Source organism: Benincasa hispida, chromosome 1 (genome assembly GCF_009727055.1).
Source record: "Benincasa hispida cultivar B227 chromosome 1, ASM972705v1, whole genome shotgun sequence".
Lineage (NCBI taxonomy): Eukaryota > Viridiplantae > Streptophyta > Magnoliopsida > Cucurbitales > Cucurbitaceae > Benincasa > Benincasa hispida.
In genome coordinates, this window is record NC_052349.1 from 18,354,568 (window position 1) to 18,368,022 (window position 13,455).

General features: G+C 31.4%; 1 protein-coding gene across 1 annotated transcript; it reads left to right on the forward strand.

The window, feature by feature from the left end:
• The first annotated feature begins 5,914 nt into the window (after positions 1-5,914).
• On the forward strand, positions 5,915-6,595 carry LOC120076176. Its single transcript, XM_039029945.1, has one exon. The coding sequence runs from the start codon at positions 5,915-5,917 to the stop codon at positions 6,593-6,595; it is 681 nt and encodes a 226-aa protein (XP_038885873.1).
• The last annotated feature ends 6,860 nt before the right edge of the window (positions 6,596-13,455 follow it).

The following is a 13,455-nucleotide window of genomic DNA, read 5'->3' on the forward strand; positions in this document are numbered from 1 at the left end:
ATATAGCTAATCACGTGCATACAACATTATGAGCTTTTATTTCTTCAAATGACTAACTCCAGCATTTTCTATTAATGCAATCATACGATGAAATATGGAGAGCATAGGAAGAAAAAAAACCAATTCGAAACACTTTTCAATGATAATCAAATGCAACAATTCTAAAAGAAAACTATTATTCTATCTTTAAAAATTGTGACCAAGAAAAGAAACAAAATTTCCATTTGGAAATAGTAAGTTGCGACTCAAACAAGGAAAATATGAGACAAAATAAATATTTCTAAATAAGGAAAGAAAATATGCTACGAAAAATAATATTGTATATGACTCAACAAATCTCTAACAAACTTTCCCTTTGACACTAATGTGACTTCACAATGGTTTAATGATCAAAATACAAACATTGAACATGATCCACCAAACAATACACAACTCAGGGTTGCAATTCCAATTGATTATTTGATAAGAAACTAATTTTTAAGTTCATAGCTATATCCATTCATAAATCTATCTTATTTTCTACGCATTGATTATTGTTTAATATTCTTATGACATATTTGAGTGACAAACTAACTATATCCTTCTAGTCTGTGTCAAAAATAGACATTTTGATACAGAATAACGCATAATATTGGGGTTAGTGAGGATTTAGGTGCTGATCGATGCAAAACTCAAATTTTCACAAATTCTAAGTATTATCACCGCATTTTCTACTTGTTAGCCCTCATAATTCTAAATAAAATGCTTATAATAACTGACATTTCTACTAGTTATTACCTCTATCGCAGACTGAATCAAAAAAGTCCAAGACAACTAGGGAACTAGAAGATGCGATCACCTCTAAGCCTCCAAGCCATGAAATACTGGAAGTATAACTACTTTAATTCCCTCAAAAACTAAAAAAGAAACATAACGATGAAGGCCAGTATCAACACTTCTTGGAAATATTGAAACAATTGCATATCAATATTCTATTCATAGAAGCGATAGAGTAGATGGCTGTATATGTGAAATTGTTGAAGGACATCGTCTCGAAGAAGAGAAGCATGGGAAGATTCGCCACGGTGGCATTGACACAAGAATACAACACTATAATTCCACCAAAGATGCGTGACCTTGCTCAATAGGAGGAATCTATATTGGCCAAGTATTATGTGATCTTGGGGCAAGCATAAACTTAATGCCCCTTTCAATTTTCAAAAGATTGAATGTGAGACAACTAACACCCACAACGGTGACTCTTCAACTCGCCGATAGATCCTTGGTGCACCTTGAAGGGAAATTAAAGGATGTCTTGGTAACAATAGACAGATTCATCCTACCTGTAGACTTCACTATCTTAGATTATGAGGTAGATAAAGATGTTTCAATCATATTAGGACGACCATTCTTGTTTACTGGTCATGCTCAAATAGATGTACGTAAGGAAGAAATCACAATGAGCGTCAACGGAAAGAAGCTCAGGTTCAATATTATCAAGGCAATGAAGTTCCTAGATGAGGAAGGTTATCTGATTCTTATGATGAACAAACTTGCGTTGGAAATTGGGAATCCGAGGAAGAGAATAAAGAAAAAGAGGATGCTATAGCATCCATTGAGACTTGCTATGCAATAACAGAGATGTTGAAGAATGATGAAATGTTGAATTTGGATGAAAAAAGAAAAGCACAGAAGCCCTCTTTAGAACAACCACCTACACTAGAACTAAAAACTCTACCAACCCACTTGAAGTACGTATTTCTTGGCCAGAATGATACTTTACCAATCATCATATCCTCTGCATTACTTGAAGAAAAAGAAACCGCACTGATCAGTGTTTTTTAAAAAAATATTAGAGCGATTAGATAGACACTCGCAGACATCAGAGGTATTAGCCCACGTATTGCATGCATCGAATCCAGCTTGAAGAAAATTAGAAGGGCTCAATATAACCTCAACGTAGACTGAACCCTGCGATGAAAGAGGTTGTCAAAAAAGAAATCATCAAATGGTTAGATGCTGGCATTATTTACCCCATCGCAAATAGCAATTGGGTCAGCCCCGTGCAATGCATTCCCAAAAAGGGTGGGATGACACTGGTTCCTAACGCAAACAACGAATTGATCCCCATGAGGACCATCAAGGGTTAGTGGATTTGTATGGATTACAGGAAACTCAACGCAGCGACAAAGAAAGATCATTTTCCCCTATCCTTCATTGATCAAATGCTCGACAGATTAGCAGGGAATGATTATTTTTGCTTCCTTGATGGGTACGCTGACCATAACCAAATTGTGATCGCACCAGAGGATCAAGAAAAGATCACGTTCACATGTCTATATGGAACATTCACCTTTTGTCGCATGCCTTTAGGATTGTGCAATGTACCCAGTACATTTCAAAGGTGTATGATGGCGATCTTCTCCAAGTACCTTGAAGACTCAATTGAAATCTTTATGGATGGCTTCTCAATCTATGGACAAACATATGAAATCTATCTGCAAAACCTGGAGAAAATACTGAAAAGATGTGAAGAAACTAATCTGGTATTGAACTGGGAAATAAGTTATATTTGTTGCATTCCCTACACATCGCATGCATCCTAGACATTGGAAATGTGTCCATATGCATTGAGAAATGTAGTGCTTAATATTTGTGTATAGCATGATCGCATGACTTGTAGAATATCTTGAGAAATGTTAGCAAAACATCTTTGTTCGTTGCTATCGTGATTTGCTCTAGGAGTGTATTGTATAAAATAAATTGGAGAAATAAGTTTTAAGTATAAGTGATGCGTTTATACTTCGGTGCGTTTAAATAATTGTAACGTGTTGATCGTTAGATATATGCACAGAACGCACATAACTCCTAATGACGTTCAAGTTTTCCTAAACCAGACCCAAGTATAAATCTAATTTAGGTTCCTGGTAAGTCCAGGGTCGAACTCAGGGATTCAGTTAACCAAACGCAGACCTTGTGTTGTATCTACTGTAGGGGTTTTCCTAAATAAATGTGAGAAATGAGTTATTTACACTAAATTGTTGTGCCTATGCAAGAAGATACAAAAGAGTTGAGTGGTGAATGATGGATCATGTGAAAATGGGGTTTAAGGTAAGTGGACACGTCGTTCTAAGATGAGTGTACACAACTAGGATGTGATGTGAATGAGATGAGATGATTTGCTTATCTTTTGTTTATGCGTCAGACTTCATTTAGCATTTCTCAACGCGAATAACATACAAAGCCTATCTTTAGGATGCATGCGTCTAACAAAACATGCAGTAAGTCTATCTCTAGCTGTACTAGGGTTCCTACTTGATGCAACTTAGTTATTCTTTCAAACAATCTAAGTTAAATATGCTTTTTACCAATTTGTCAAGTTGGCTTGAGCGTTGGAATGAAGTTTGGCATAAAGTATTAATGCGTTCAACATAAACAAGAAATAAACAATGGCAAGTATGATGGATCAAACATATGAATTTTATAAAGAAACAGAGAGTCTTTACAAAAGTAATATTTAATCAAATGGAATGAAAGTGATAAATGAGAGGAAGAAAACTGAGTCAAGCCAAAGAATACAATCTCTTGTATTTCTTTGACTCAATCTCGTTGTGTACAATCACTTGTTTAGGAATTGGATGAAGTGTCTTTCTCAAGATTATCTTCCTCCGCTCCCTGACCGGTGGTAGTGGTGGTTCTCAACCCTTTTGATCGTCTGGCACGATAGCACAGCTTCTAAGAACTAAAACTACGACTACAATATACAGAGAGTAAGGATCTTGATAGTTTTCGAACTTCTTAACTCTGGAGGGACTTCATCTATTTATAGATGTTGGTCACGTCCACTTGGTGAATGGGCAACATTAAAGTCCATGTCCTGGTCAGCATTAAAGTCCATGCCCTGGTTAGCAGCCTGACTCTCGGAAGCTTTTCAGACGTCGCCTACTCTTGGAAGATTTTTAGACGCAGCCTGCTGCAGGTGCCCATACTTGCAAGTGGTGATGTGATGCAATCAACCTGGATCAATGTATCTTCTCTGCGTTGAACTCCCTCCGACGCATGGCCCATGCGTTAGGGCTTTTCCTGCGGCACTTGTCTAATACGTTAGCATTAATTTTCGCATTGAAATCCTACAATACAATGCGTTAGTGTCGCGATATTTAGTAATAAAACTTCTTTTGTATGAGTTTGCTAATGTTTGAATACATCCATGCGTTTCTTCTAAAAATGAGGAGAATTTATCATTAAAAACCTTAGTTGTTCCAACTTAAGAGCAAAAATAACTTGTATTTCTAGAAATTATCAATCTTTTCAATCCTTTATCGCATATTTGTTACAACACCACTCTACTATAGCTTTGTATTTAATTCCATCGCCTTAAGAAATCAAAGTCAATCACCATCCAACTTCTTAAACTTAAAATAGCGATAAGATCAGAGATAGAGTTTGTCGCATATCTGTCTGAGTAATCCCTGCGTTCGACCCTGGACTTACCAGGACCCTAAGAAGGCTTATACTTAGGTTTTGTTAGGAAAACTTGCATAATCATCGCATCCACACACCCTTTCATCGCATGATAAATCACCGCATCAATGTACTAAGGATTAAAAATCGGATCAAAAGCTATCAATCCAAATGTTGACTTGAGATTATAATCCATTATATTCTAAGCTCCCAAACAGCTCCTAAAAGTATTACCTATTATAATTATCCATACTTTTTTAATGGTAAGTTTGAAACCCAATATATATTAATAAAATATATATTTTTGAAAATGCAATATTAATACATAAATATAACTCAGATCTAAATAAAATTTTATTGAAACTCACTACATTTGACAAGTTTTAAAGTAAATATAAAGAATTTAGGGATAAAATTTGTAAAAATAAGAATGTTTAAGGGTGTAAATGAAAAGGTTTTAAAATAGAGGACTAATTTGTAAGCCTACTATGTCATGAATTCTTGGAAGAAGAAATTGCGCCATGCAAATGTAATGGAAGGTCCTTGTGAAAAGAAAAAAAAGATAAAACACTTGAATTTTCAAGTAACGTTCAATCTTCATTTAATATCTCAAAATTCATATTAAAATTCATTCCCTAATTTTCCAATTTGTCTTTCACAATCTCAATCCCCTCTTTAAATAGTTGCAAACTTGCAATGCTTACTTCAAAGAGTGAGTTTGACTATAGATATATAAAAGCATTAAAATAAAAATTATTCAATACCAAAATAGGAATATATTTACTTGATAATTTGAATAATAGTACAATTTTTTATTTTTAACGATATGGAATTGTTTTGTAAAAACAGAAAAATAATAATAAAAAGATACAATAATTAAAACAAAACTAGATAATATTTATTACATGTTAAAATTTCGTATATTTTAAAATTTTAATTAAAACCATGAGAAATCTCATGTTTCTTAGCTAGTAATAGAAAAAACAGGAAAAAATGAATTACAAATTTTCGTGATATGGATATTAAGTCATTAACATTAAATTAAAAATGTCTCATTAAAATGTTATATCATATAAATGCCTAATGTATTAATATAACCCATTTATAAAGTATAAAATGAATGTTTATAAATTATTATTGTAATAATAATAAAAATGTATATTATTATGATAATAAAAAATGGTAAAACGAGAAGAAGAAAAAGTAGCGGTAAATGGTAATATATGAACAATATTTTTTTCTAAACAAAAGAAGCGGTAAAAAGAATAATAAAACTAAAACTAAAAAAGCGGTAAGATGAAATATGAATTAAAGTAAAAAAGGCGGTAAAGATAAAATATTTGATCTTCCTATTACTAAAAGGAAAAAGAAAAAAAATTTGAAAGTATAAAAAGGAGATGAGAAACAAAGATGTGTGAAACAACGAGAGTTTTAAACCATCGCCTTCTCTGTTTGATCGCTATAAACAAAGATGTGTGAAGAAGTAAGTAAAATAGCTTCATCCTTCCTTAGTCATGATTCTATTAACGAAGCTATAGATAGTTTGAGGTTTCTTGGAGATGTTGGCGACACCGATTTACATGTTCTAGAGCGTATTCTCCCACATTGCACCGTTGACCAATTGATGCATATAGAGAACTCTTCCAAAGGAAGAGATCTCACACCTGTAACTGACAAGCTGTGGAAAAACTTTTATGAAAAAAAGTTTGGTAAAAATGATTCTGATCTTGTGATTAAGAAGATGAAATATAAGAAAGAGTCATTTAAATGGAAGCAATTATATGAGGCAAAGATGGAGGCATTAGAAAAGAAGGCAATGGAAATTGAGGCTCGATATAAACAAAATTGTCAAAAGGAAAACGCTCGAAAACAAAGTCGTAAAATAATATTTTGTGAGGACGTTTCTTCTTCGAACAATAAGAAAAGGAGATCTGAAGGAACTATCAAGTCTGAATGTAATACCACAGAGAGTAAGATTTTGAAGAAGCCAAATAGAGAAGCACAAATGTGTCAAGTTTCATCTGGAGGGACAACCAAACCTGGACACCGTACTAAGCAAAGCAAGATATTGAAAAAGGCAAAGAGAGAAGCGTTGCAGTGTATAGAGACGAAGAATGTAATAGCTTTTCGAAGAAATGCAATGCAGAAATAGTGTTAGTTTTGGATCAACAACAAATCATCATTCATGTGGCTTGAAGATAAATAATATCTCTATTATCTTTGATCTTTTTTTTTTCTTCAATATGATTACACTATAATGTTTATATTCAATAAGAATGATCTCTATTTAGTTTTTGCGACCCATTTTACAAATTTTATATTCTTTTTTCAATATACATATTCAAAGGCTATATGGAAATAAAATTGCAACACATTTATATCACTTGATTGAAGTTTGTTACTACAATGGATTAAATCAATGAATCAATTGAAACTATATATAATTTAACTATGTCTTACAATAATCTACTTTAAACATATAAGTTCTCATGACTTTGATTTTTGAACCATTAAAAAAGATTTGTACCATTATCTTTCATTCTTTTTTAATTAATGTGGGGAATTTGTTTACAATTTCTCCGAGTAATCTTTGAAGCAAAATCATATAATCAAGGAAAAATTCCCAATCGGCCCCACTAGAGAACACAAGGTCAAATGATTTTCAACTAAATTTCATCCTCAAGTGCAACAAAATTTTGTTGAATGGTCTTTTGTGGTTTATATTTTTGTTTGCAAAAAAAAAAAAAAGAAAGAAAGAAAGAAGAAAGAATTTACTCTTTTTCAAGCTAGCGGCATATCTTAAATTTCAAACCTATACATCATTTTTTTTTTTTAAATACTATCTATACATTCTCATTCAATTAAGTTCCTCTTCAATCTTGTTCTCGTGGAATAAGACAATATTTTAAAGAATTGTTACTATTAGAAATGCGACCAAAGTCCCACATTGATTAGATAAGAGAAGGATCATAAGTATATAAGTGAGAATGACTATCTCCATTGATATGAGTCTTCTGGGATGAAATAAAAAACAAAGTCATGAGGATTTATGTCCAAAGTAGACAATATCATACTAAATTATTAGTAGATAAAATATGATGCAAAATATTTATAGATATATAAAAAAAATTTAGATCTAACTTTTTGAGTCTATCAGTCACTAATAGGAGTTTATTAAGTCATAAATTTTGTTATATTTATTTATTTTTTTTTTGTAAAAATATTATTATATACTTAATTATTAATCTTAAAACTACTACTTATTGCAACTATCCAATGGATAAGTTTAAAACATGATACATATTAACAAAAATATTTTCTTAAGAAATGCAATATTAATAAATAAATATAACTCAAATCTGAATAAATTTTATTGAAACCCACTACTTTAACAAGTATTAAAGTAAAAAAAATCCTTAGAACTTGCTAATTTCAATAAATTTAAATGTTAGTTTGTGAAAAATTTAAGTTTAATTAATCACAAATTGAATACCAAATCACTTTATCAAAACTCATAAATTATATACCGTGCGTGTGTTTTAAAATTCCTTGAATGCACTACATATATTTCTTGATTATCTTTCAATGAAAACTTATTGAAGGTTGAAAATTGCAACATTTTATCAAAGACTTGAAATTAAGTTAGATGTGGTATAATTCGATGAAATTAAAAATTTTATGATAAAAATGGACAAATATTTTTAGAGTAGAATAGATTTTCCCTTAAAAATGATTTTTTTGAAAAATTTTGCTGGTACGTGATTTTTTTTTTTATAATAGGTCTATGAATTTTAATATTTGTCAAAGACAAAATTGAAAGTTGACATATTAAGGTATGTTCATGAGTGATTCTAAAATTGTTAAAATCACTTTTTCATTTTTAAAACTAATTTTGACAATGAAAATCTATATATCTATAGTATATTTAAAAGTCTTTATAGAGGATTTTTTTTTTGTCATTTTTGCCCTATTATTTGTATATTAAATTTTATTTACTTTTCTCTTACTTTTTTTCTAAATTTTCTTCCGCCATAGAAATTTCTTTATCCTCACCAACAATCTCATAAGATGTAAAATGTTTTTAAGAATTTTAAAACTTAGAATATGAAAAACTTAATAACAATTTTTTTTCAAAAATCAATCCTAAAATCATTGATTTTGATTGTTTTGATGGTTAAATAATTATAAAAAAATAAATGGTTCACATAAATGACAAATTATGAGAAGAATGTATAAATTATTTAGAAAATGTAAATATTGATTTTTTTTTTTAAATAACTATATAATTTATGATTTATCTTGAATTTCAAAAGTTTTTGGTATATATTAGTAGTTTCTCAATTATCCTCCTACTCCATTCAATTCCACTATTTTCTCTCTCTCAACTTATCTTTTCTATCTTATATCTCGCTTATAGTCAGCTAACGATATGAAATTAATTCCATGAATTGAATCCTTGATCTTTTAGCCATTTATTGAGACCATATCTTCTTTTTTATCACTAGGCCAATCCATGATGGTTACTCAATCTAACCAAATAAACTCGTAATATTAAAAAGATTTGAATATAAGAAGTTTCTTAATTTATTTCAGCAATTTAATTCTAGAATTTGTCTTGAGCTTAATTTATAACTTGAATGTCAAAAGTTTTAGAATTCGAAGAGTTTTTGTGACTATCTTCACTCTTAACACTATGATATAAAGTCATCCTCTCAAATCTACAGAAATGAAAGGTTTGGGTTCGTTATACTCTCATTTGTACATTTCTTAAAAGTTTATAGATTTAGTGTGTCAGTGCTCACTAACATAGCACACTAAGTTCTTTACCTGAGTGTTTATTTTTTTCTTCTCATACTTATTCCCTTTTTCCCTTCTAAATGAAAGATCGAAACAACTTGAATAAAATCACTTGTACTTTTTCAACTACATTGACAATAAATCTTTAATTAGAACGCATATCAAAAGCTTTGTGTACGTCAATACTTGGATAATGGCCACCAATCATGATAAAGTCATTTATTATTGTCATAAGGAAGTATTTTGTCACATTGTGAAGTTGTATTGTTTTTTTTAAAAAAAAGGACATGTTACTTTACAAGTAATTTATATTATTATAAATATAACCAATCTAATATTTTATGTTGAAATAAAATGAAAATATTATAAGCTTAATAAAATAAAATGGAAATGTGTCAAGTGATTTTGAATTTTGAACGTATATCAAAAGTGATTTTAACATTTTCAAAATCATTCCCAATACATGGAGTTAGACACTTGATGAAATAGATACAAACTTGAAACTTTTTTTAGACATTTTTAAAGTTGGGCTGGCAAATTAAGAAAAACTTGACACATGAGAAATTATGATTGAATAATTTGGTGAGATATCCAAGATGTACTAAATATTTTTCTTTAAAGTTCAGGGAGCAAATAGACATAAATATTAAGAATTTAGGGTTCAAATTTATAAATATGAGAATTTTCAAGGGTGTAAATGGAAAGGTATTAAAATAGAGGACTAAATTGGTAGGCCTACAATATTATGAATTCTTGGAAGAAGAAATTGCGCCATGCAAATGTAACGAAAGGTCCTAGTGAAAAGAAAAAAAAAAAAAAAAGAAAAAGAAAAAGATAATGACATTATCCAAATCTAAACGAAAAAGATTTCTTTACTACCGGAATTATCACGAAATAAAAACATAAATAAAATTAGAAAATGAAAACATCCAATTTCAAATAAATAAATAAAAGATTTGTGGGTGAAAAAAATGTGACTTTTTTAATTCAAAGAGGATTATATGAAATTAAAAAAAAAAAATGATATTTTGGTTAGAATTATAGTTTGAAACTACAAATTAGAATAAATAAATAAATAAATAATTTAAACTGAGAGATGATTCTCACGAATTTTAAAAAAATGATGGAAAATATTTTTGTTTAAATTAAAGTCGTTTAAAATTAGGATAGTTCTAAATTAAAAAATATAATTTTTTTTAAAAAAAAAAACTAAAAGAGGTTATAACGAAAATTTGAAAATATATACTTTTTTAATTTAAATTAAAATTTGAAATTGAGAGATAATCAAATCACTCAAATAAAAATATGAAAGAACTATTTTAAAAATGAATTAACCAATATATCTTCAATTATATATTTTTCTTAAATTATTCAAATATTTATTTAATTTCTATAAAACACAAATTATTCAAATATTTATTTTATTCCTATAGAACACGTGCAACACACTTTATATTCAACTAATGTTGATACCAAATTTTAGACAAGTATCTAACCTCTACATGACACCAATGATAAATTTTTGAAATTTAGGAAAAAGAGAGCTTATAAAACAAAGAAAAAGGGCCAAAATTTTGATGCCTAAGTTAGTAAGAGAATTAAAGAATGGAGAAAAAAATTTTACTTAACATATTGGTCTATTTATAGAGAATTTGAGCTAGGGTTTACTTCAATCCTCCCAGAATTTAGCTCTGAGATTTAACCCTCTAAGAATTAAGATATGGTTTTTTCCTAATCCCGAACAAGCTGCATCAAATCTTATCTTATCTAATTTTATCTTGATTTTGATTCCACTTTATCTTGATTTTTGTCGCACCCTCTACCAGACTACTCTCTTAGCCTAGAAGGAGACATGAATGCAGTAGTTATCAACCCTTTTATGACACTTACTGCCTATTGACTCTTTTAAAATAATTTGATACCAACATGTAATCTCAAACACAACTGCTACCTCTATGGCCAAATAAACACTAACCATTAAACACAAAAAATTTACAGAGATTACATCACAAGTCTCATAAGTCCTAACTCCCAAACTTAATCCTTACATGAAACAACTACAACATGTGTACAACTATTTACAGTAACCACCTTGTTGACGGGTTATTAGAACTCCTGACTTTCAGTGGCAAAGCAGATGCAGAGCTATCTTCGGAGGATTTGACTGCTACCTGGGGAAAGAAAACATTTGAAAAGAGAGTGAGCTTACTAGCCCAGTGAGTGACTTAAGAAAGAAATATGATTCTCATGCATAAGTCTCAATAAAAACATCATATTGACATATAAACCTTTACAGTAACCTTGTACTGAAATGTAACTTTTTCCAAGCATAAAACATGTAAAGCTACTTTCATCATAAAATATTAAATTATTCCTTACTTGAGAATAACCTTGCTATGGTTAAATCCCAATATCAAATTTCAAGAGAGAACCCTTTTTCTCAATCTCTGACGTCAAACTACCTATGTGCACGTGGTTATAAGTACCGTCATATCTTAGGTACTACTGCTCAGATACCTTCTCAATGTCCCTCAGTATCAAGCTGCTCGAATACCTTTTCAATGTCCCTCAGTATCGAGCTTAAAGTAACACTAGTCATACTATGACTTTTTCTTTAAAGCATGTAAAACTAAACGTAAAGAAAACATGTCTTTAAAGGTACTAACGCATGCTTTGTGTATCTGAACACACATAAATAGTTTTACAATATATTTTCATACATGACATGCGTTTGAAAACATAAACTCATAATTTTCTTGGAAAACTACTTTGTAAATAGCTAGCATGAGAATAATCTTTCTTAAAATCATGGTTTCTTTAAAAATATTGTAAATACTTAGTTACTCACAACTTTAGGACTACTCCTCAAAGGTTGATATTCTTTCAACAATAGTGTCAAACCTGTGGACACAAAAGCATAATTTAGCTACTTGCACTTGTCTCCCTTTTAAAACTAACTCTAAATTAAGCTTTGCGTTTAGCCTTCCTCTAGAAGACTTTCACTCAAACGCATACCTAGCTATAGATCAAGTACTTAAAAATTTCCTTGAGACTTTGGCTCTTGCTATGCATCCAACATACCTTGTCAACGCACTCCCATTTGTGCAACCAACACTTGATCTAAGTGTTTCTTCAGCCACACATGGTCATCACAAAGTCCTCTATACATCCTAGCCTTCAACGAAAGCCTCCTCAGCCCAAACAGCAAGTCAAACAAATCGGAGTGATCAACCCTTAGTCTGTCCAAGCGCCTACTTTGAGATGTCAACTTACTCAACCCAAGCAGCTGCCTGCTTGTTCATAGAATTTCAAATTCGAATTACATTATTAATAACTCAAATTCTAGAGCTCATCTCAAGAAATTTTCTTCTACAAACTTGCTTAGAATTGTCTTAGGAAGCTTATTTTAACATTTCAGCTACAAACTCTTCGTGGTTCGTCCTGGAGCCTCAATTCTTCATCGACGGTTCAGATTTACCCATGAACTAAACCTCTATTTTTCCCTTCTCCGACCTTATTCTGGTGAGATATTCTTCCAGAAACACCACCTCTGAAACTAGACTCTCAGAGCTTTCCAACGCCACCAAGAACCCTGAATTTGCATGGAAGAATTGTTCAAACTGAGTTTTTGAAGTTCGTCCTCCTTTTTATATTACTCAACACCGTTCATCATAAATGTTTAGCATGACACCTCCAGCTCAAGTGGAGTTAAATTCGGAGCTTAGGACAGTTGGTGACTCTTAATTGGTCGCTTAAGACTGATACTTCACCTACTATCAACGCATGTTTCAACTAGGTTTAACGCGCACCTTAGTTCTCATGCAAACCTATTCCAATGCATGTGTTTTGTGTCTTGGCCTCCTCTCGGCCTCATTCATCAAAACTTCAGCTCTTTCAGCTTTGCAAAGCTTGTCCCACGCAAGCTCTACTCGTTGCATGCCAAGCTTGACCAACGCACAACCAACGTTACTCTAGTGTGAAGCTCTAATGCACTGAGTAGCCAGCACTTTGTGCTCAACGCCCAAACTGGTCCGCTCGCAAGCAGACCTCAATCGTTTAGCTCTGTGCCCATCACATAGCTCTCGCTGTCGCTCATCGTTTATCTCTCGCTATCGCTCATCGTGTATCCCTCGTTGTCGCTCATCGTGTAGTGCTTACGCCCATCGTCTAGCCCATCACACTCATCACCTAGCGCTTACGCTTATCGTGTAGTGC

Bases quoted from the DNA above. Each gene is read 5' to 3' on its own strand.
- LOC120076176 (XM_039029945.1), top strand. From the start codon at position 5,915: ATGTGTGAAGAAGTAAGTAAAATAGCTTCATCCTTCCTTAGTCATGAT.